Source organism: Sebastes fasciatus, chromosome 7 (assembly GCF_043250625.1).
Source record: "Sebastes fasciatus isolate fSebFas1 chromosome 7, fSebFas1.pri, whole genome shotgun sequence".
In the NCBI taxonomy this organism is placed as follows: Eukaryota; Metazoa; Chordata; class Actinopteri; order Perciformes; family Sebastidae; genus Sebastes; species Sebastes fasciatus.
In genome coordinates, this window is record NC_133801.1 from 7,574,456 (window position 1) to 7,594,386 (window position 19,931).

At 39.4% G+C, this 19,931-nt stretch overlaps 6 protein-coding genes and 1 pseudogene across 6 annotated transcripts; 1 reads left to right on the forward strand and 6 right to left on the reverse strand.

Moving 5' to 3' along the window:
- Window positions 1-1,699: 1,699 nt before the first annotated feature.
- Window positions 1,700-2,569, reverse strand: LOC141770904 (lysophosphatidic acid receptor 6-like; annotated as a pseudogene).
- A 590-nt stretch (window positions 2,570-3,159) lies between these two features.
- Window positions 3,160-3,964, forward strand: LOC141770905 (uncharacterized). Its single transcript, XM_074640755.1, has 2 exons — window positions 3,160-3,218; window positions 3,265-3,964. The coding sequence occupies exons 1-2, from the start codon at window positions 3,160-3,162 to the stop codon at window positions 3,920-3,922; spliced, it is 717 nt and encodes a 238-aa protein (XP_074496856.1). The 3' UTR covers window positions 3,923-3,964.
- A 1,311-nt stretch (window positions 3,965-5,275) lies between these two features.
- Window positions 5,276-6,142, reverse strand: LOC141770906 (lysophosphatidic acid receptor 6-like). The gene has a single exon (XM_074640756.1). It carries the CDS (start codon window positions 6,140-6,142, stop codon window positions 5,276-5,278), a length of 867 nt encoding a protein of 288 aa, XP_074496857.1.
- A 2,009-nt stretch (window positions 6,143-8,151) lies between these two features.
- Window positions 8,152-9,021, reverse strand: LOC141770907 (lysophosphatidic acid receptor 6-like). The gene has a single exon (XM_074640757.1). It carries the CDS (start codon window positions 9,019-9,021, stop codon window positions 8,152-8,154), a length of 870 nt encoding a protein of 289 aa, XP_074496858.1.
- Window positions 9,022-12,601: 3,580 nt separating this feature from the next.
- On the reverse strand, window positions 12,602-13,468 carry LOC141770908 (lysophosphatidic acid receptor 6-like). The gene has a single exon (XM_074640759.1). The coding sequence runs from the start codon at window positions 13,466-13,468 to the stop codon at window positions 12,602-12,604; it is 867 nt and encodes a 288-aa protein (XP_074496860.1).
- A 1,718-nt stretch (window positions 13,469-15,186) lies between these two features.
- On the reverse strand, window positions 15,187-16,053 carry LOC141770909 (lysophosphatidic acid receptor 6-like). Its single transcript, XM_074640760.1, has one exon. The coding sequence runs from the start codon at window positions 16,051-16,053 to the stop codon at window positions 15,187-15,189; it is 867 nt and encodes a 288-aa protein (XP_074496861.1).
- A 2,021-nt stretch (window positions 16,054-18,074) lies between these two features.
- Window positions 18,075-18,941, reverse strand: LOC141770910 (lysophosphatidic acid receptor 6-like). The gene has a single exon (XM_074640761.1). The coding sequence runs from the start codon at window positions 18,939-18,941 to the stop codon at window positions 18,075-18,077; it is 867 nt and encodes a 288-aa protein (XP_074496862.1).
- Between the last annotated feature and the right edge of the window lie 990 nt (window positions 18,942-19,931).

The window sequence follows — 19,931 nt, forward strand, 5'->3', positions numbered from 1 at the left end:
TTTTATATTATAAAGCAGGTTTAAGTGCTGTATAAATACTGTGAAAGTATCGAAATGCTCAATCCACAGAGAAATACACACAGCCCGTATTCAGAAACTATGCTTTTGAAAAAATCCTGTCAGGATTTGTGTACATTTGTGATGTCACAAATGATATCACAAAACAGCCTCTGCCGCCATTTTGGACTGAAAACACTTATTATATTTATAATATTTTATTGTTCAACACAGGCCATTTCAGTAGAATATGACAATGGAATAGAAATAATTTTGTTTTACTTTTGTACAGCACTTTGTAGGTGGACGTTTTACCGGCGTCCGGTATTCGCTTTCAGTCCAAAATGGCGGAAGCGTATCTTTGCTGCTGGATGTTAATGTTGCCGTTTTACACATTTTATTTGGCTTCTGTAATGTTAATAGTTTTTGATCTGTGTTGTCTACAATGTTTGCTGATTTCCCCTGATCACCAGGGCCTAGAAGAACAAATTTCAACAGCCAAAAGTCTTGTTCACTATTGTGTTATGTGTGATTTGAATAAATATCTGAGATTCAATTTCCACTTTTGTATTTGTGCCGATTCATGTGACATCACTGCGGCATACAGTACATATTCTAATAGCCCAGTTTGTCCTGAAAAAAGAGATGTAAATAGCATGATTGTGCATTGCAGTGTTGATGCAACATGCATTATTAGGCTACAAAAAAGAGACCATGTGGACCATAAATAGGGAAAAAGGCCTCAGAGTTTTAAAACCAACATGAAGTGTCGGAGTCGGTGTTTACTGAGATATAAATAAAGGTATGGAAGATGGAATGATGGTTGTATCTTGTTCAATTGTTATTTTTATTTATTTATTATACTTCTTATCTTATGAGTTGTAGTAAATGGAGAATGAAAGGAGAGTATGGAAATGAGAGTAACTTAAAAACTAAAAGGAATTTAAAAATCTGTATAAAATCTTTTAAAAAGTGGTAACTATCTACTATAGTGGAGTGTCTAGTTTAAACATTGTAAGAGGTTATACATTTTGAAATATTGAGCTCAAAAGGGTTTAATAGAGTTACATTTTTATTTTTGATATATCTCCAAGAGTATTAAAGTGATAAAAACATTGTATTTTTACATATTGTTACATATTAACATGATGAAAAATGCATTTTACTCCTCACTTTACACATTTAGCTTTATTGCACCACCTTTATTGATTTTGTACAAAATCTCTTAAACAATGTGATGGCTTGAACTGTGCCAACACACAATTCTTTTAAATAGCTTTCTTTTAAAACGGTGTCTGTGTGAAATTTCCACCTATGCCAACTTGTCTTTAAAAGCCTCTAGGCTCTCGTTTTATATCAGGGCACTACTGAGTGAGTGGTATCAATCTTCTCATCTAACTCTCTGCAAGAAAGGAAATAAAAGTATTTTGCAAAATGTCAATATTTCTTAAAGAGGCATCATTTCTCCTGAAACTGTTTGTACTCTTTATGGACATGTTACAGCCTTTAAGCATGAATTAAGCATGACACATGTATATGTACAAGCCTAGCCTTTCCCCTCTCTCACGAGATCTACAACTTTCACAAACAAGCCAAAATGAGCATGACACACCCAAACAAACTATTTTGCTGGAAAATAGGAAAATTAGAATGAAAACATGGGAAATCTGAAGCCATCTCAAGAAAATAGCAGGTCCTTTATCTACGGTTCTCTTGGAAGATCTGTATCCTCTTTTTTCTTCCAGAAGGCATCCAGAGAGAAGTAATACAACAGTGGATCCAGACAGCAGTTCACAGTAGCAAGACATACTAAAGCTCTAATTGTAGGTACCCCACATGTTAATAAACCAATCGACATCGGCAAGAAACATATGGTAACAATAACCAAGTTCATGACAAAAATTAGCATGACATTCACTTTGTTGTTGACCCTTGCAGAGTTATTCAGATGTCTGCGTAGAGTCCAAGACACCAAAGTAGTGCACACGATGTTGACTGCCAGCATGGTGAGCACTAACGCAGACTGAAAATAAGTCAATGCTGATATATGACAATGCGGAGGGTGACTCTGACGGGGATATTCAAAACAGGCGGATCTATTGAAGTTCTCTAAAAATCTTGAAAATCCAACTCTCTCTGGGATGCTCACCACCACCACAAACAGCCAAACGAGTCCAACAGCTTTCAAGGCGTTAGAAGCGGTTCGAAGATGGCGCGACCTCAGAGGATAAACCACAGCCAGCAGCCGGTCCACGCTGATGAAGGTGATGAAGATGGCGCTGGAGCGGATGTTGTTGTGATAGAGCAATATTATCCAGGTGCATGCCTCTTAGCTCAGTGGCCAGGTGCCCGTGGCGTAAAAGTAGACCCTCATGGGTAAGGAGATGATGAGCAGCAGGTCAGAGATGGCCAGGTTGACCATGAAGACGGCACTGGGCGATTTGAGGCCGTGGTGTCTCAGCAGAATCCACAGTGAAACCGCATTGAGAGGCAGACCCAGTGCCAGAATACAGCCATGGATCACAGCATAAACCGGCTGTGGCTTGATTCCATCTTCCATTGTGTTGTTCATGTCTACCTGATGAGAAGAGCAATGTGTCTGTGTGCTTTACTGAATGCTGCGCTCTATAAGTGCACGACACATTAGTTCCTCCCTCTGCTCTTTATCTGGGTCGAGTGAGGTTAGAGGTGGAAAATGTCAGATTGGGATGGCAGATTAAAAAAGTGACAGGAAATGTAAGTGACTCAACTCAGGAACTGTGGTCACTGTGACATTAACGAATAAACAAATTTACTTTAAAAGTCTCATAATGTCACGTCTTTTATATTATAAAGCAGGTTTAAGTGCTGTATAAATACTGTGAAAGTATCAAAACTCTCAATCCACAGAGAAATACAAACAGCCTGTATTCAGAAACTGTGCTTTGAAAAAAAACTGTCAGGATTTATGTATATTTGTGAAGTCACAAATCTATCTCAGCTGGCTCCAGTCCTACCTCACCAACCGTTCTCATTTCATCTCCCTTCACAACAACTCCTCTGCCACATCCACAGTCACACAAGGTGTCCCCCAAGGCTCTGTACTCGCTCCACTCCTTTTCATTATCTACATATTCACCCTCGGTCAGATCCTCCGCCATTTCAACCTGGACTTCCACTGCTATGCCGACGACACTCAGCTCTACCTCAGCCCCAACACCCCCCACAACCCACCCTAAACAGTGACAAAATAGAACTCCTCCTCATCGGCTCCAAATCCACCCTCAGCAAAACCAACAACCTCACACTCAGCATCGATGGCACCTCTGTTTCCCCCTCCCCCCAGGCACGCAACCTTGGCGTGATTCTTGACCCCACCCTCTCCCTTGAGCCTCACATCCGCCAACTTGTCAAAATATCCTTCTACCACCTACGTAACATTGCAAAGATCCGACCCTCACTCACACCCCCCGCTGCCGAGAAGCTCATCCACACCTTCATCTACTCCCGCCTTGATTACTGCAACTCTCTACTCTACGGCATCTGCACCACCTCCATCAACAAACTCCAACCGGTCCAGAATGCAGCTGCCCGACTCCTCACCCACACCAAATCCTGGCATCACATCACCCCAGTCCTCAAAGACCTCCACTGGCTCCCTGTCTCCCACCGGATCACCTACAAAATCCTGACCCTCACCTACAAAGCCCTCCACCAACTTGCCCCCCCTTACCTCTCTGACCTCCTCTCCCGGTCCCTCAGATCCACCTCAGCTGGTCTACTTTCCACTCCCAAGTCCAACCTCCGCAGCTTTGGGGACAGGGCATTCTCCAGGGCAGCTCCCAAGCTTTGGAACTCCCTCCCACAACTCATTAGACAGTCTGATTCCCTCCCCCTATTCAAGTCCCGCCTCAAAACCCACCTTTTCTCCTCTGCCTACTCCTAGCCCCCCCTCCCCGTACCTATTTGTCCGTGTGTATGAATGAGAGTGCACCTGTGTGTGTCGTCTGTCTCCTGTTTGTCTCACACCGTTTCCCCCGATATTGTAAAGCGTCTTTGAGTTCTCTCAAAAAGGGCTATATAAGTTTAATTTATTATAATTATTATTATTAAATCTACAATATATACAAAGAGTAAAGAAGCAAAGAGACGAAACAGCCTCTGCCGCCATTTTGGACTGAAAACACTTATTATATTTATAATATTTTATTGTTCAACACAGGCCATTTTGGTAGAATATGTCAATGGAATAGAAATTATTTTGTTTTACTTTTGTACGGCACTTTGTAGGCGGACGTTTTACCGGCGTCATATTTGTACTAAATACAAGCAATAGGTTAAGTAACTGTTTCTGTCATATTGTCACAAAGACACGTGAGTGGTATCAATCTTCTCATCTAATTCTCTGCAAGAAAGGAAATAAAAGTATTTTGCAAAATGTCAAAATATTTCTTAAAGTCATCATTTCTCCTGAAACTGCCTGGACTCATTCTGGACATGTTACAGCCTTTAAGCATGAATTAAGCATGACACCTGTATATTTACAAGCCTAGCGTTTCCCCATCTCTCACGAGATCTACAACTTTCACAAACATTTTTATCAAAAAGACGATCACTTATATACATTTTGAAATATTGAGCTCAAAAGGGTTTAATAGAATTCAACTTTTATTTTTGATATATCTCCAAGAGTATTAAAGTGATAGAAACATTTTATTTGTACATATTGTTACATATTAACATGAAAAATGCATTTTACTCCTCACTTTACACATTTTGCTTTACTGCACCACCTTTATTGTTTTTGTACAAAATCTCTTAATCAATGTGATGGCCTGAACTGTGCCAACACACAATTCTTTTAAATAACTTTCTTTTAAAACAGTGTCTGTGTGAAATTTCCACCTCTGACAACTTGTCTTTAAAAGCCTCTAGGCTCTAGTTTTATATCAGGGCACTACTGAGTGAGTGGTATCAATCTTCTCATCTAACTCTCTGCAAGAAAGGAAATAAAAGTATTTTGCAAAATGTCAAAATACTTCTTAAAGAGTCATCATTTCTCCTGAAACTGTTTGTACTCTTTATGGACACGTTACAGCCTTTAAGCATGAATTAAGCATGACACCTGTATATTTACAAGCCTAGCGTTTCCCCATCTCTCACGAGATCTACAACTTTCACAAACAAGCCAAAATGAGCATGACACACCCAAACAAACTATTTTGCTGAAAAATAGGAAAATTAGAATGGGAAACATCGGAAATCTGAAGCCATCTCATGAAAATAGCAGGTCCTTTGTCTACTGTTCTCTTGGAAGGTCTGTATCCTCTTTTTTCTTCCAGAAGGCATCCAGAGAGAAGTAATACAACAGTGGATCCAGACAGCAGTTCACAGTAGCAAGACATACTAAAGCTCTACGCGTAGGTACCCCAAATCCTAAGATACCAATCGACATCGGCAAGAAACATATGGTAACAATAACCAAGTTCATGACAAAAATTAGCATGACATTCACTTTGTTGTTGACCCTTGCAGAGTTATTCAGATGACTGCGTAGAGTCCAAGACACCAAAGTGGTGCACACGATGTTGACTGCCAGCATGGTGAGCACTAACGCAGACTGAAAATAAGTCACAGCAAATATATGACGATGCGGAGGACTCTGACGGGGATATTCAAAACAGGCGGATCTATTGAAGTTCTCTAATAATCTTGAAAATTCAAATCTCTCTGGGATGTTCATCACCACCACAAACAGCCAAACGAGTCCAACAGCTTTCAAGGCGTTGGAAGCGGTTCGAAGATGGCGCGACCTCAGAGGATAAACCACAGCCAGCAGCCGGTCCACGCTGATGAAGGTGATGAAGATGGCGCTGGAGCGGATGTTGTTGCAATAGAGCAATATTATCCAGACGCATGCCTCTTTGCTCAGTGGCCAGGTGCCCGTGGCATAAAAGTAGACCCTCATGGGTAAGGAGATGATGAGCAGCAGGTCAGAGATGGCCAGGTTGACCATGAAGACAGCACTGGGCGATTTGAGGCCGTGGTGTCTCAGCAGAATCCACAGTGAAACCGCATTGAGAGGCAGACCCAGTGCCAGAATACAGCCATAGATCACAGCATAAACCGGCTGTGGCTTGATTCCATCTTCCATTGTGTTGTTCATGTCTACCTGATGAGAAGAGCAATGTGTCTGTGTGCTTTACTGAATGCTGCGCTCTATAAGTGCACGACACATTAGTTCCTCCCTCTGCTCTTTATCTGCGTGGAGTGAGATTAGAAATTGAAAATGACAGATTGGGAGGGCAGATTAAAAATGTGACAGGAAGTGTAAGTGACTCAACTCAGGAACTGTGGTCACTGTGACATTAACGAATTAACCAATTTACCTTAAAGGTCCCATAATGTAAAAAGTGAGATTTTCACGTCTTTTATATTATAAAGCAGGTTTAAGTGCTGTATAAATACTGTGAAAGTATTGAAAGTCTCAATCCACAGAGAAATACACACAGCCCGTATTCAGAAACTGTGCTTTTGAAAAAATCCTGTCAGGATTTATGTACATTTGTGATGTCACAAATCTACAATATATACAAAGAGTATAGAAGCAAAGAGACGAAACTCCTGTGTTTTCTTTGACAGCCTCTGCCGTCATTTTGGACTGAAAACACTTATATTTATAATATTTTATTGTTCAACACAGGCCATTTCAGTAGAATATGACAATGGAATAGAAATTATTTTGTTTTACTTTTTGTACGGCACTTTGTAGGTTGACGTTTTACTGGCGTCCGGTATTCGCTTTCAGTCCAAAATGGCGGAAGCGTATCTTTGCTGCTGGACGTTAATGTTGCCGTTTTACACATTTTATTTGGCTTCTGTAAAGTTAATAGTTTTTGATCTGTGTTGTCTACAATGTTTGCTGATTTCCCCTGATCACCAGGGCCTAGAAGAACAAATTTCAACAGCCAAAAGTCTTGTTCACTATTGTGTTATGTGTGATTTGAATAAATATCTGAGATTCAATTTCCACTTTTGTATTTGTGCCGATTCATGTGACGTCACTGTGGCATACAGTACATATTCCAATAGCCCAGTTTGTCCTGAAAAAAGAGATGTAAATAGCATGATTGTGCATTGCAGTGTTGATGCAACATGCATTATTAGGCTACAAAAAAGAGACCATGTGGACCATAAATAGGGAAAAAGGCCTCAGAGTTTTAAAACCAACATGAAGTGTCGGAGTCGGTGTTTACTGAGATATAAATAAAGGTATGGAAGATGGAATGATGGTTGTATCTTGTTCAATTGTTATTTTTATTTATTTATTATACTTCTTATCTTATGAGTTGTAGTAAATGGAGAATGAAAGGAGAGTATGGAAATGAGAGTAACTTAAAAACTAAAAGGAATTTAAAAATCTGTATAAAATCTTTTAAAAAGTGGTAACTATCTACTATAGTGGAGTGTCTAGTTCAAACATTGTAAGAGGATATACATTTTGAAATATTGAGCTCAAAAGGGTTTAATAGAATTCAACTTTTATTTTTGATATATCTCCAAGAGTATTAAAGTGATAAAAACATTTTATTTTTACATATTGTTACATATTAACATGATGAAAAATGCATTTTACTCCTCACTTTACACATTTTGCTTTACTGCACCATCTTTATTGATTTTGTACAAAATCTCTTAATCAATGTGATGGCTTGAACTGTGCCAACACACAATTCTTTTAAATAGCTTTCTTTTAAAACGGTGTCTGTGTGAAATTTCCACCTCTGACAACTTGTCTTTAAAAGCCTCTAGGCTCTCGTTTTATATCAGGGCACTACTGAGTGAGTGGTATCAATCTTCTCATCTAACTCTCTGCAAGAAAGGAAATAAAAGTATTTTGCAAAATGTCAAAATATTTCTTAAAGAGTCATCATTTCTCCTGAAACTGTTTGTACTCTTTATGGACATGTTACAGCCTTTAAGCATGAATTAAGCATGACACCTGAATATTTACAAGCAGAGCGTTTCCCCATCTCTCACGAGATCTACAACTTTCACAAACAAGCCAAAATGAGCATGACACACCCAAACAAACTATTTTGCTGAAAAATAGGAAAATTAGAATGAAAACATGGGAAATCTGAAGCCATCTCAAGAAAATAGCAGGTCCTTTATCTACTGTTCTCTTGGAAGATCTGTATCCTCTTTTTTCTTCCAGAAGGCATCCAGAGAGAAGTAATACAACAGTGGATCCAGACAGCAGTTCACAGTAGCAAGACATACTAAAGGTGTTATCGTAGATGTCCCAAATCTTAATAAACCAATCGACAAAGGCAAGAAACATATGGTGAACGTAACCAAGTTCATGACAAAAATTAGCATGACATTCACTTTGTTGTTGACCCTTGCAGAGTTATTCAGATGTCTGCGTAGAGTCCAAGACACCAAAGTGGTGCACACGATGTTGATTGCCAGCATGGTGAGCACTAACGCAGACTGAAAATAAGCCATTACCATTTTATTATGAAGTGGACGGGGAGGATGATGGGGATATTCAAAACAGGTGGATCCATTGAAGTTCTTTAAAAATCTTGAAAATTCAACTCTCTCTGGGATGTTCATCACCACGATAAACACCCAAACGAGTCCAACAGCTTTCAAGGCGTTAGAAGAGGTTCGAAGATGGCGCGACCTCAGAGGATAAACCACAGCCAGCAGCCGGTCCACGCTGATGAAAGTGATGAAGATGGCGCTGGAGCGGATGTTGTTGCAATAGAGCATTGTTATCCAGACGCATGCCACTTTGCTCAGTGGCCAGGTGCCCGTGGCATAAAAGTAGACCCTCATGGGTAAGGAGATGATGAGCAGCAGGTCAGAGATGGCCAGGTTGACCATGAAGACAGCACTGGGCGATTTGAGGCCGTGGTGTCTCAGCAGAATCCACAGTGAAACCGCATTGAGAGGCAGACCCAGTGCCAGAATACAGCCATAGATCCCAGCATAAACCGGCTGTGGCTTGATTCCATCTTCCATTGTGTTGTTCATGTCTACCTGATGAGAAGAGCAATGTGTCTGTGTGCTTTACTGAATGCTGCGCTCTATAAGTGCACGACACATTAGTTCCTCCCTCTGCTCTTTATCTGCGTGGAGTGAGATTAGAAATTGAAAATGACAGATTGGGAGGGCAGATTAAAAATGTGACAGGAAGTGTAAGTGACTCAACTCAGGAACTGTGGTCACTGTGACATTAACGAATTAACCAATTTACCTTAAAGGTCACATATTATACTCCATTTAAACTAGTTATTATAGGTCTCAGACACCTCCAAACCATGTCTCTGAAGTTTTTTTTTCAAAAAAACAATCAGATCATGCATTCCAGCATGTCTCTATAACCTCTGTTTCAGCCCATTTCCAAAAGTGCTGATTTCTGTGTCGGTAGCCTCTGTCTCCTCCCACTCTGCTCTGATTGGTCAGCGTTTTCTGTCAATCAAACGTCCTCAACAACACAGCGTCTCGCTCTCTCTCTCTCTCTCTCTCTCTCTCTCTCTAGAGAGAGAGGGAGAGACGAGTGGAGAGATAGCAGCTAGAATAAAGTTTATAAACCACTTTAAAGTTTATAAACCAGAAACTTCACCCAGCGCACGTTACCGGAGGAATCTGATCAGAAATCGGCGACACATGATGAACATCTGCGGTCCAGATTCCAGGTTTTCCTGACGGTTTCTCTCAGGTAAATAATGCTATTTATATCTCTGTTAGTTAGCTCAGTGTTTACCTTATGCATCAACTCTGTAAACCGTAAACATACACTCTGTTTTACGTCTGTCTTTACAGATCCATCTGTGAGAAATGACCGACAGAATCATCCCAGAGGAGAGCAGATAGCTGAGAGCAGACAGCTGAGAGCAGACAGCTGAGAGCAGATGGCTCTGTTTACATGGAGATACAAAGCTAACCCGGTAGCATGTAGCTAACCCGTTAGCATGTAGCTACATGCTAACGGGTTAGCTACATGCTACCGCTATGACACGGTGTGTAAACACAGCGACCATCAGGGTGGAAAATAGAAGATGTGAAACAGTAGTCAGTTCATTATTTCTGCTAAAAGATAAATGTATGGAAGATCAGAGTAATGGTATATTATTTACAGTAGTAGCTGTCTCTGTGTTACCATGACTACAGACCACCGGAGCTTAGCTTACCATAGTTTACCAGAGCTGAAGACTTTCTCCTGTACCATGTTAACATAACTAACAGGTGAGATGATTACAAATGCTGTGAATAATTAATATTGTCATCTGTCTACTCAAATAAAGTTTGACTGTGAAACAGAAATGTGTTGTGTTGCTTACAAGTCACTATTTACTACCTATATTCTGCTACATGCATGTCATCAAATATATATAATATATAAATATCATCTGTTTAAACAGTGTAATTACATAAAGCCTTTGTGAATGAACATATTATATTTAGATGATGGGAGTACATGAAGCCTGTTCTGCTGGTTCTTGCAGACTAACTGTAGGAGCTACTTTGCTCAAGTTAGGTTGAGGAGGAGAGACAGTGACGCGCTGTGGGCCGGGGTCAGCTACTGAAGGTTCTCTCTGGTTCGACCAGGAAACCCTCACGTGACTTGCATTCTCTAATGACGTCAGAATACAAGGAAAAAAGCGATTTTTTTTTCTGCACCCATTTCCGGACAAACGGAGGAGGAGAAAAAGAGAGAGGATGGTCTTTTATGATACTATGGTGGCCTGTAGACACACTGGGGACAGATATTGATGTTTAAAAGACATGGAAAAGTGCATTTTGCATAATAGGTGACCTTTAAAGGTCCCATAATGTAAAAAGTGAGATTTTCACGTCTTTTATATTATAAAGCAGGTTTAAGTGCTGTATAAATACTGTGAAAGTATTGAAAGTCTCAATCCACAGAGAAATACACACAGCCCGTATTCAGAAACTGTGCTTTTGAAAAAATCCTGTCAGGATTTATGTACATTTGTGATGTCACAAATCTACAATATATACAAAGAGTATAGAAGCAAAGAGACGAAACTCCTGTGTTTTCTTTGACAGCCGCTACCGTCATTTTGGACTGAAAACACTTACTTATATTTATAATATTTTATTGTTCAACACAGGCCATTTCAGTAGAATATGACAATGGAATAGAAATTATTTTGTTTTACTTTTTGTACGGCACTTTGTAGGTTGACGTTTTACTGGCGTCCGGTATTCGCTTTCAGTCCAAAATGGCGGAAGCGTATCTTTGCTGCTGGACGTTAATGTTGCCGTTTTACACATTTTATTTGGCTTCTGTAAAGTTAATAGTTTTTGATCTGTGTTGTCTACAATGTTTGCTGATTTCCCCTGATCACCAGGGCCTAGAAGAACAAATTTCAACAGCCAAAAGTCTTGTTCACTATTGTGTTATGTGTGATTTGAATAAATATCTGAGATTCAATTTCCACTTTTGTATTTGTGCCGATTCATGTGACGTCACTGCGGCATACAGTACATATTCTAATAGCCCAGTTTGTCCTGAAAAAAGAGATGTAAATAGCATGATTGTGCATTGCAGTGTTGATGCAACATGCATTATTAGGCTACAAAAAAGAGACCATGTGGACCATAAATAGGGAAAAAGGCCTCAGAGTTTTAAAACCAACATGAAGTGTCGGAGTCGGTGTTTACTGAGATATAAATAAAGGTATGGAAGATGGAATGATGGTTGTATCTTGTTCAATTGTTATTTTTATTTATTTATTATACTTCTTATCTTATGAGTTGTAGTAAATGGAGAATGAAAGGAGAGTATGGAAATGAGAGTAACTTAAAAACTAAAAGGAATTTAAAAATCTGTATAAAATCTTTTAAAAAGTGGTAACTATCTACTATAGTGGAGTGTCTAGTTCAAACATTGTAAGAGGATATACATTTTGAAATATTGAGCTCAAAAGGGTTTAATAGAATTCAACTTTTATTTTTGATATATCTCCAAGAGTATTAAAGTGATAAAAACATTGTATTTTTACATATTGTTACATATTAACATGATGAAAAATGCATTTTACTCCTCACTTTACACATTTTGCTTTACTGCACCATCTTTATTGATTTTGTACAAAATCTCTTAATCAATGTGATGGCTTGAACTGTGCCAACACACAATTCTTTTAAATAACTTTCTTTTAAAACAGTGTCTGTGTGAAATTTCCACCTCTGACAACTTGTCTTTAAAAGCCTCTAGCCTCTCGTTTTATATCAGGGCACTACTGAGTGAGTGGTATCAATCTTCTCATATAACTCTCTGCAAGAAAGGAAATAAAAGTATTTTGCAAAATGTCAAAATATTTCTTAAAGAGTCATCATTTCTCCTGAAACTGTTTGTACTCTTTATGGACATGTTACAGCCTTTAAGCATGAATTAAGCATGACACCTGTATATTTACAAGCCTAGCGTTTCCCCATCTCTCACGAGATCTACAACTTTCACAAACAAGCCAAAATGAGCATGACACACCCAAACAACCTATTTTGCTGGAAAATGGGAAAATTAGAATGAAAACATGGGAAATCTGAAGCCATCTCAAGAAAATAGCAGGTCCTTTGTCTACTATTCTCTTGGAAGATCTGTATCCTCTTTTTTCTTCCAGAAGGCATCCAGAGAGAAGTAATACAACAGTGGATCCAGACAGCAGTTCACAGTAGCAAGACATACTAAAGGTGTTATCGTAGATGTCCCAAATCTTAATAAACCAATCGACAAAGGCAAGAAACATATGGTGAACGTAACCAAGTTCATGACAAAAATTAGCATGACATTCACTTTGTTGTTGACCCTTGCAGAGTTATTCAGATGTCTGCGTAGAGTCCAAGACACCAAAGTGGTGCACACGATGTTGACTGCCAGCAAGGTGAGCACTAACGCAGACTGAAAATAAGCCATTACTATTTTATCATGAAGTGGACGGGGAGGATGACGGGGATATTCAAAACAGGTGGATCCATTGAGGTTCTTTAAAAATCTTGAAAATTCAAATCTCTCTGGGATGTTCATCACCACGATAAACAGCCAAACGAGTCCAGCAGCTTTCACGGCGTTAGAAGCGGTTCGAAGATGGCGCGACCTCAGAGGATAAACCACAGCCAGCAGCCGGTCCACGCTGATGAAGGTGATGAAGATGGCGCTGGAGCGGATGTTGTTGTGATAGAGCATTGTTATCCAGATGCATGCCTCTTTGCTCAGTGGCCAGGTGCCCGTGGCGTAAAAGTAGACCCTCATGGGTAAGGAGATGATGAGCAGCAGGTCAGAGATGGCCAGGTTGACCATGAAGACGGCACTGGGCGATTTGAGGCCGTGGTGTCTCAGCAGAATCCACAGTGAAACCGCATTGAGAGGCAGACCCAGTGCCAAAAAACAGCCATAGATCCCAGCATAAACCGGCTTTGGCTCGAATCCATCTTCCATTGTGTTGTTCATGTCTACCTGATGAGAAGAGCAATGTGTCTGTGTGCTTTACTGAATGCTGCGCTCTATAAGTGCACGACACATCAGTTCCACCCTCTGCTCTTTATCTGCATGGAGTGAGGTTAAAAGTTGAAAATGACAGATTGGGAGGGCGCATTAAAAAAGTGACAGGAAATGTCAGTGACTCAACTCAGGAACTGTGGTCACTGTGACATTAACGAATAAACAAATTTACTTTAAAGGTCCCATAATGTAAAAAGTGAGATTTTCACGTCTTTTATATTATAAAGCAGGTTTAAGTGCTGTAAGAGCCAAAACATGATGTATGATGTATACTGAGGTTGTGGTGTAATTCACTTTTAGGAACACTAGGTGGCACTGTATTAATTGACTGACCCAGTCACGGGTATATAAGTAAGGAGGTGTGTTGTTGGCGTCAGGGTTTAGCCCGGAAGGGCAAATGGTTTTTGAACGCAGAGACGCTGAAATGTTTGCTGTGTAGTTGTTGTTACTCGTTGCTATGGTAACCGGACATGCTTCCTTAATACCATATTAGGAATAAATGAACTGTTATTGTAAACCCAACGAGCGGACTCAGGATCAGTTTTGTACAGCACAACATGCAACAGAAGGTACCATCTACAGCGAAAAGCGCGTCAGTCCAGGGCTAATCACCTCAGTAGCTAAAGTATCAGATTTTAGCTCCTACAAGTGCTGTATAAATACTGTGAAAGTATTGAAACGCTCAATCCACAGAGAAATACACACAGCCCATATTCAGAAACTGTACTTTTTAAATTAAAACCAACATGAAGTGTCGGAGTCGGTGTTGCCTGAGATATAAATAAAGGTATTGAAGATGGAATGATGGTTGTATCTTGTTCAATTGTTATTTTTTATTATGAGTTGTAGTAAATGGAGAATGAAAGGAGAGTATGGAAATGAGAGTAACTTAAAAACTAAAAGGAATTTAAAAATCTGTATAAAATCTTTTAAAAAGTGGTAACTATCTACTATAGTGGAGTGTCTAGTTTAAACATTGTAAGAGGTTATACATTTTGAAATATTGAGCTCAAAAGGGTTTAATAGAATTAAACTTTTATTTTTGATATATCTCCAAGAGTATTAAAGTGATAAAAACATTGTATTTGTACATATTGTTACATATTAACATGAAAAATGCATTTTACTCCTCACTTTACACATTTTGCTTTACTGCACCACCTTTATTGTTTTTGTACAAAATCTCTTAATCAATGTGATGGCTTGAACTGTGCCAACACACAATTCTTTTAAATAACTTTCTTTTAAAACAGTGTCTGTGTGAAATTTCCACCTCTGCCAACTTGTCTTTAAAAGCCTCTAGGCTCTAGTTTTATATCAGGGCACTACTGACTGAGTGGTATCAATCTTCTCATCTAACTCTCTGCAAGAAAGGAAATAAAAGTATTTTGCAAAATGTCAATATTTCTTAAAGAGTCATCATTTCTCCTGAAACTGTTTGTACTCTTTATGGACATGTTACAGCCTTTAAGCATGAATTAAGCATGACACCTGAATATTTACAAGCCTAGCGTTTCCCCATCTCTCACGAGATCTACAACTTTCACAAACAAGCCAAAATGAGCATGACACACCCAAACAACCTATTTTGCTGGAAAATGGGAAAATTAGAATGAAAACATGGAAAATCTGAAGCCATCTCAAGAAAATAGCAGGTCCTTTGTCTACTATTCTCTTGGAAGATCTGTATCCTCTTTTTTCTTCCAGAAGGCATCCAGAGAGAAGTAATACAACAGTGGATCCAGACAGCAGTTCACAGTAGCAAGACATACTAAAGGTGTTATCGTAGATGTCCCAAATCTTAATAAACCAATCGACAAAGGCAAGAAACATATGGTGAACGTAACCAAGTTCATGACAAAAATTAGCATGACATTCACTTTGTTGTTGACCCTTGCAGAGTTATTCAGATGTCTGCGTAGAGTCCAAGACACCAAAGTGGTGCACACGATGTTGACTGCCAGCAAGGTGAGCACTAACGCAGACTGAAAATAAGCCATTACTATTTTATCATGAAGTGGACGGGGAGGATGACGGGGATATTCAAAACAGGTGGATCCATTGAGGTTCTTTAAAAATCTTGAAAATTCAAATCTCTCTGGGATGTTCATCACCACGATAAACAGCCAAACGAGTCCAGCAGCTTTCACGGCGTTAGAAGCGGTTCGAAGATGGCGCGACCTCAGAGGATAAACCACAGCCAGCAGCCGGTCCACGCTGATGAAGGTGATGAAGATGGCGCTGGAGCGGATGTTGTTGGAATAGAGCAATATTATCCAGACGCATGCCTCTTTGCTCAGTGGCCAGGTGCCCGTGGCGTAAAAGTAGACCCTCATGGGTAAGGAGATGATGAGCAGCAGGTCAGAGATGGCCAGGTTGACCATGAAGACGGCACTGGGCGATTTGAGGCCGTGGTGTCTCAGCAGAATCCACAGTGAAAACGCATTGAGAGGCAGACCCAGTGCCAGAATACAGCCATGGATCACAGCATAAACCAGCTTTGGCTCGAATCCATCTTCCATTGTGTTGTTCATGTCTACCTGATGAGAAGAGCAATGTGTCTGTGTGCTTTACTGAATGCTGCGCTCTATAAGTGCACGACACATTAGTTCCTCCCTCTGCTCTTTATCTGGGTCGAGTGAGGTTAAAAGTTGAAAATGACAGATTGGGAGGGCAGATTAAAAATATGACAGGAAATGTAAATGACTCCAGTGACTCAACTCAGGAACTGTGGTCACTGACAGTGACATTAACGAATAAACAAATTTACTTTAAAGGTCCCATAATGTAAAAAGTGAGATTTTCACGTCTTTTATATTATAAAGCAGGTTTAAGTGCTGTATAAATACTGTGAAAGTATTGAAAGTCTCAATCCACAGAGAAATACACACAGCCCGTATTCAGAAACTGTGCTTTTGAAAAAATCCTGTCAGGATTTATGTACATTTGTGATGTCACAAATCTACAATATATACAAAGAGTATAGAAGCAAAGAGACGAAACTCCTGTGTTTTCTTTGACAGCCTCTGCCGTCATTTTGGACTGAAAACACTTACTTATATTTATAATATTTTATTGTTCAACACAGGCCATTTCAGTAGAATATGACAATGGAATAGAAATTATTTTGTTTTACTTTTTGTACGGCACTTTGTAGGTTGACGTTTTACTGGTGTCCGGTATTCGCTTTCAGTCCAAAATGGCGGAAGCGTATCTTTGCTGCTGGACGTTAATGTTGCCGTTTTACACATTTTATTTGGCTTCTGTAAAGTTAATAGTTTTTGATCTGTGTTGTCTACAATGTTTGCTGATTTCCCCTGATCACCAGGGCCTAGAAGAACAAATTTCAACAGCCAAAAGTCTTGTTCACTATTGTGTTATGTGTGATTTGAATAAATATCTGAGATTCAATTTCCACTTTTGTATTTGTGCCGATTCATGTGACATCACTGCGGCATACAGTACATATTCTTATAGCCCAGTTTGTCCTGAAAAAAGAGATGTAAATAGCATGATTGTGCATTGCAGTGTTGATGCAACATGCATTATTAGGATACAAAAAAGAGACCATGTGGACCATAAATAGGGAAAAAGGCCTCAGAGTTTTAAAACCAACATGAAGTGTCAGATTCGGTGTTTACTGAGATATAAATAAAGGTATGGAAGATGGAATGATGGTTGTATCTTGTTCAATTGTTATTTTTATTTATTTATTATACTTCTTATCTTATGAGTTGTAGTAAATGGAGAATGAAAGGAGAGTATGGAAATGAGAGTAACTTAAAAACTAAAAGGAATTTAAAAATCTGTATAAAATCTTTTAAAAAGTGGTAACTATCTAATATAGTGGAGTGTCTAGTTAAACATTGTAAGAGGTTATACATTTTGAAATATTGAGCTCAAAAGGGTTTAATAGAATTAAACTTTTATTTTTGATATATCTCCAAGAGTATTAAAGTGATAAAAACATTTTATTTTTACATATTGTTACATATTAACATGAAAAATGCATTTTACTCCTCACTTTACACATTTTGCTTTACTGCACCATCTTTATTGTTTTTGTACGAAATCTCTTAAACAATGTGATGGCCTGAACTGTGCCAACACACAATTCATTTAAATAACTTTCTTTTAAAACGGTGTCTGTGTGAAATTTCCACCTATGCCAACTTGTCTTTAAACGCCTCTAGGGTCTAGTTTTATATCAGGGCACTACTGAGTGAGTGGTATCAATCTTCTCATCTAACTCTCTGTAAGAAAGGAAATAAAAGTATTTTGCAAAATGTCAATATTTCTTAAAGAGTCATCATTTCTCCTGAAACTGTTTGTACTCTTTATGGACATGTTACAGCCTTTAAGCATGAATTAAGCATGACACATGTATATTTACAAGCCTAGCGTTTCCCCATCTCTCACGAGATCTACAACTTTCACAAACAAGCCAAAATGAGCATGACACACCCAAACAACCTATTTTGCTGAAAAATAGGAAAATTAGAATGGAAAACATTGGAAATCTGAAGCCATCTCAAGAAAATAGCAGGTCCTTTGTCTACTGTTCTCTTGGAAGATCTGTATCCTCTTTTTTCTTCCAGAAGGCATCCAGAGAGAAGTAATACAACAGTGGATCCAGACAGCAGTTCACAGTAGCAAGACATACTAAAGCTCTACGCGTAGGTACCCCAAATCCTAAGATACCAATCGACATCGGCAAGAAACATATGGTAACAATAACCAAGTTCATGACAAAAATTAGCATGACATTCACTTTGTTGTTGACCCTTGCAGAGTTATTCAGATGACTGCGTAGAGTCCAAGACACCAAAGTGGTGCACACGATGTTGACTGCCAGCATGGTGAGCACTAACGTAGACTGAAAATAAGTCACAGCAAATATATGACGATGCGGAGGACTCTGACGGGGATATTCAAAACAGGCGGATCTATTGAAGTTCTCTAAAAATCTTGAAAATTCAACTGTCTCTGGGATGTTCATCACCACCACAAACAGCCAAACGAGTCCAACAGCTTTCAAGGCGTTGGAAGCGGTTCGAAGATGGCGCGACCTCAGAGGATAAACCACAGCCAGCAGCCGGTCCACGCTGATGAAGGTGATGAAGATGACGCTGGAGCGGATGTTGTTGCAATAGAGCAATATTATCCAGATGCATGCCTCTTTGCTCAGTGGCCAGGTGCCCGTGGCGTAAAAGTAGACCCTCATGGGTAAGGAGATGACGAGCAGCAGGTCAGAGATGGCCAGGTTGACCATGAAGACGGCACTGGGCGATTTGAGGCCGTGGTGTCTCAGCAGAATCCACAGTGAAACCGCATTGAGAGGCAGACCCAGTGCCAAAAAACAGCCATGGATCACAGCATAAACCGGCTTTGGCTCGAATCCATCTTCCATTGTGTTGTTCATGTCTACCTGATGAGAAGAGCAATGTGTCTGTGTGCTTTACTGAATGCTGCGCTCTATAAGTGCACGACACATTAGTTCCTCCCTCTGCTCTTTATCTGCGTGGAGTGAGGTTAGAGGTGGAAAATGATAGATGGGAGGGCGCATTAAAAAAGTGACAGGAAGTGTAAGTGACTCAACTCAGGAACTGTGGTCACTGTGACATTAACGAATAAACAAATTTACTTTAAAAGTCTCATAATGTCACGTCTTTTATATTATAAAGCAGGTTTAAGTGCTGTATAAATACTGTGAAAGTATCGAAATGCTCAATCCACAGAGAAATACACACAGCCCGTATTCAGAAACTATGCTTTTGAAAAAATCCTGTCAGGATTTGTGTACATTTGTGATGTCACAAATGATATCACAAAACAGCCTCTGCCGCCATTTTGGACTGAAAACACTTATTATATTTATAATATTTTATTGTTCAACACAGGCCATTTCAGTAGAATATGACAATGGAATAGAAATAATTTTGTTTTACTTTTGTACAGCACTTTGTAGGTGGACGTTTTACCGGCGTCCGGTATTCGCTTTCAGTCCAAAATGGCGGAAGCGTATCTTTGCTGCTGGATGTTAATGTTGCCGTTTTACACATTTTATTTGGCTTCTGTAATGTTAATAGTTTTTGATCTGTGTTGTCTACAATGTTTGCTGATTTCCCCTGATCACCAGGGCCTAGAAGAACAAATTTCAACAGCCAAAAGTCTTGTTCACTATTGTGTTATGTGTGATTTGAATAAATATCTGAGATTCAATTTCCACTTTTGTATTTGTGCCGATTCATGTGACATCACTGCGGCATACAGTACATATTCTTATAGCCCAGTTTGTCCTGAAAAAAGAGATGTAAATAGCATGATTGTGCATTGCAGTGTTGATGCAACATGCATTATTAGGATACAAAAAAGAGACCATGTGGACCATAAATAGGGAAAAAGGCCTCAG

Bases quoted from the DNA above. Each gene is read 5' to 3' on its own strand.
- LOC141770905 (XM_074640755.1), top strand. From the start codon at position 3,160: ATGCCGACGACACTCAGCTCTACCTCAGCCCCAACACCCCCCACAACC. The intron at 3,219-3,264 runs GTGACAAAATAG...ATCCACCCTCAG, and splicing joins CCCACAACCCACCCTAAACA to CAAAACCAACAACCTCACAC.
- LOC141770910 (XM_074640761.1), bottom strand. From the start codon at position 18,941: ATGAACAACACAATGGAAGATGGATTCGAGCCAAAGCCGGTTTATGCT.
- LOC141770907 (XM_074640757.1), bottom strand. From the start codon at position 9,021: ATGAACAACACAATGGAAGATGGAATCAAGCCACAGCCGGTTTATGCT.
- LOC141770906 (XM_074640756.1), bottom strand. From the start codon at position 6,142: ATGAACAACACAATGGAAGATGGAATCAAGCCACAGCCGGTTTATGCT.
- LOC141770909 (XM_074640760.1), bottom strand. From the start codon at position 16,053: ATGAACAACACAATGGAAGATGGATTCGAGCCAAAGCTGGTTTATGCT.
- LOC141770908 (XM_074640759.1), bottom strand. From the start codon at position 13,468: ATGAACAACACAATGGAAGATGGATTCGAGCCAAAGCCGGTTTATGCT.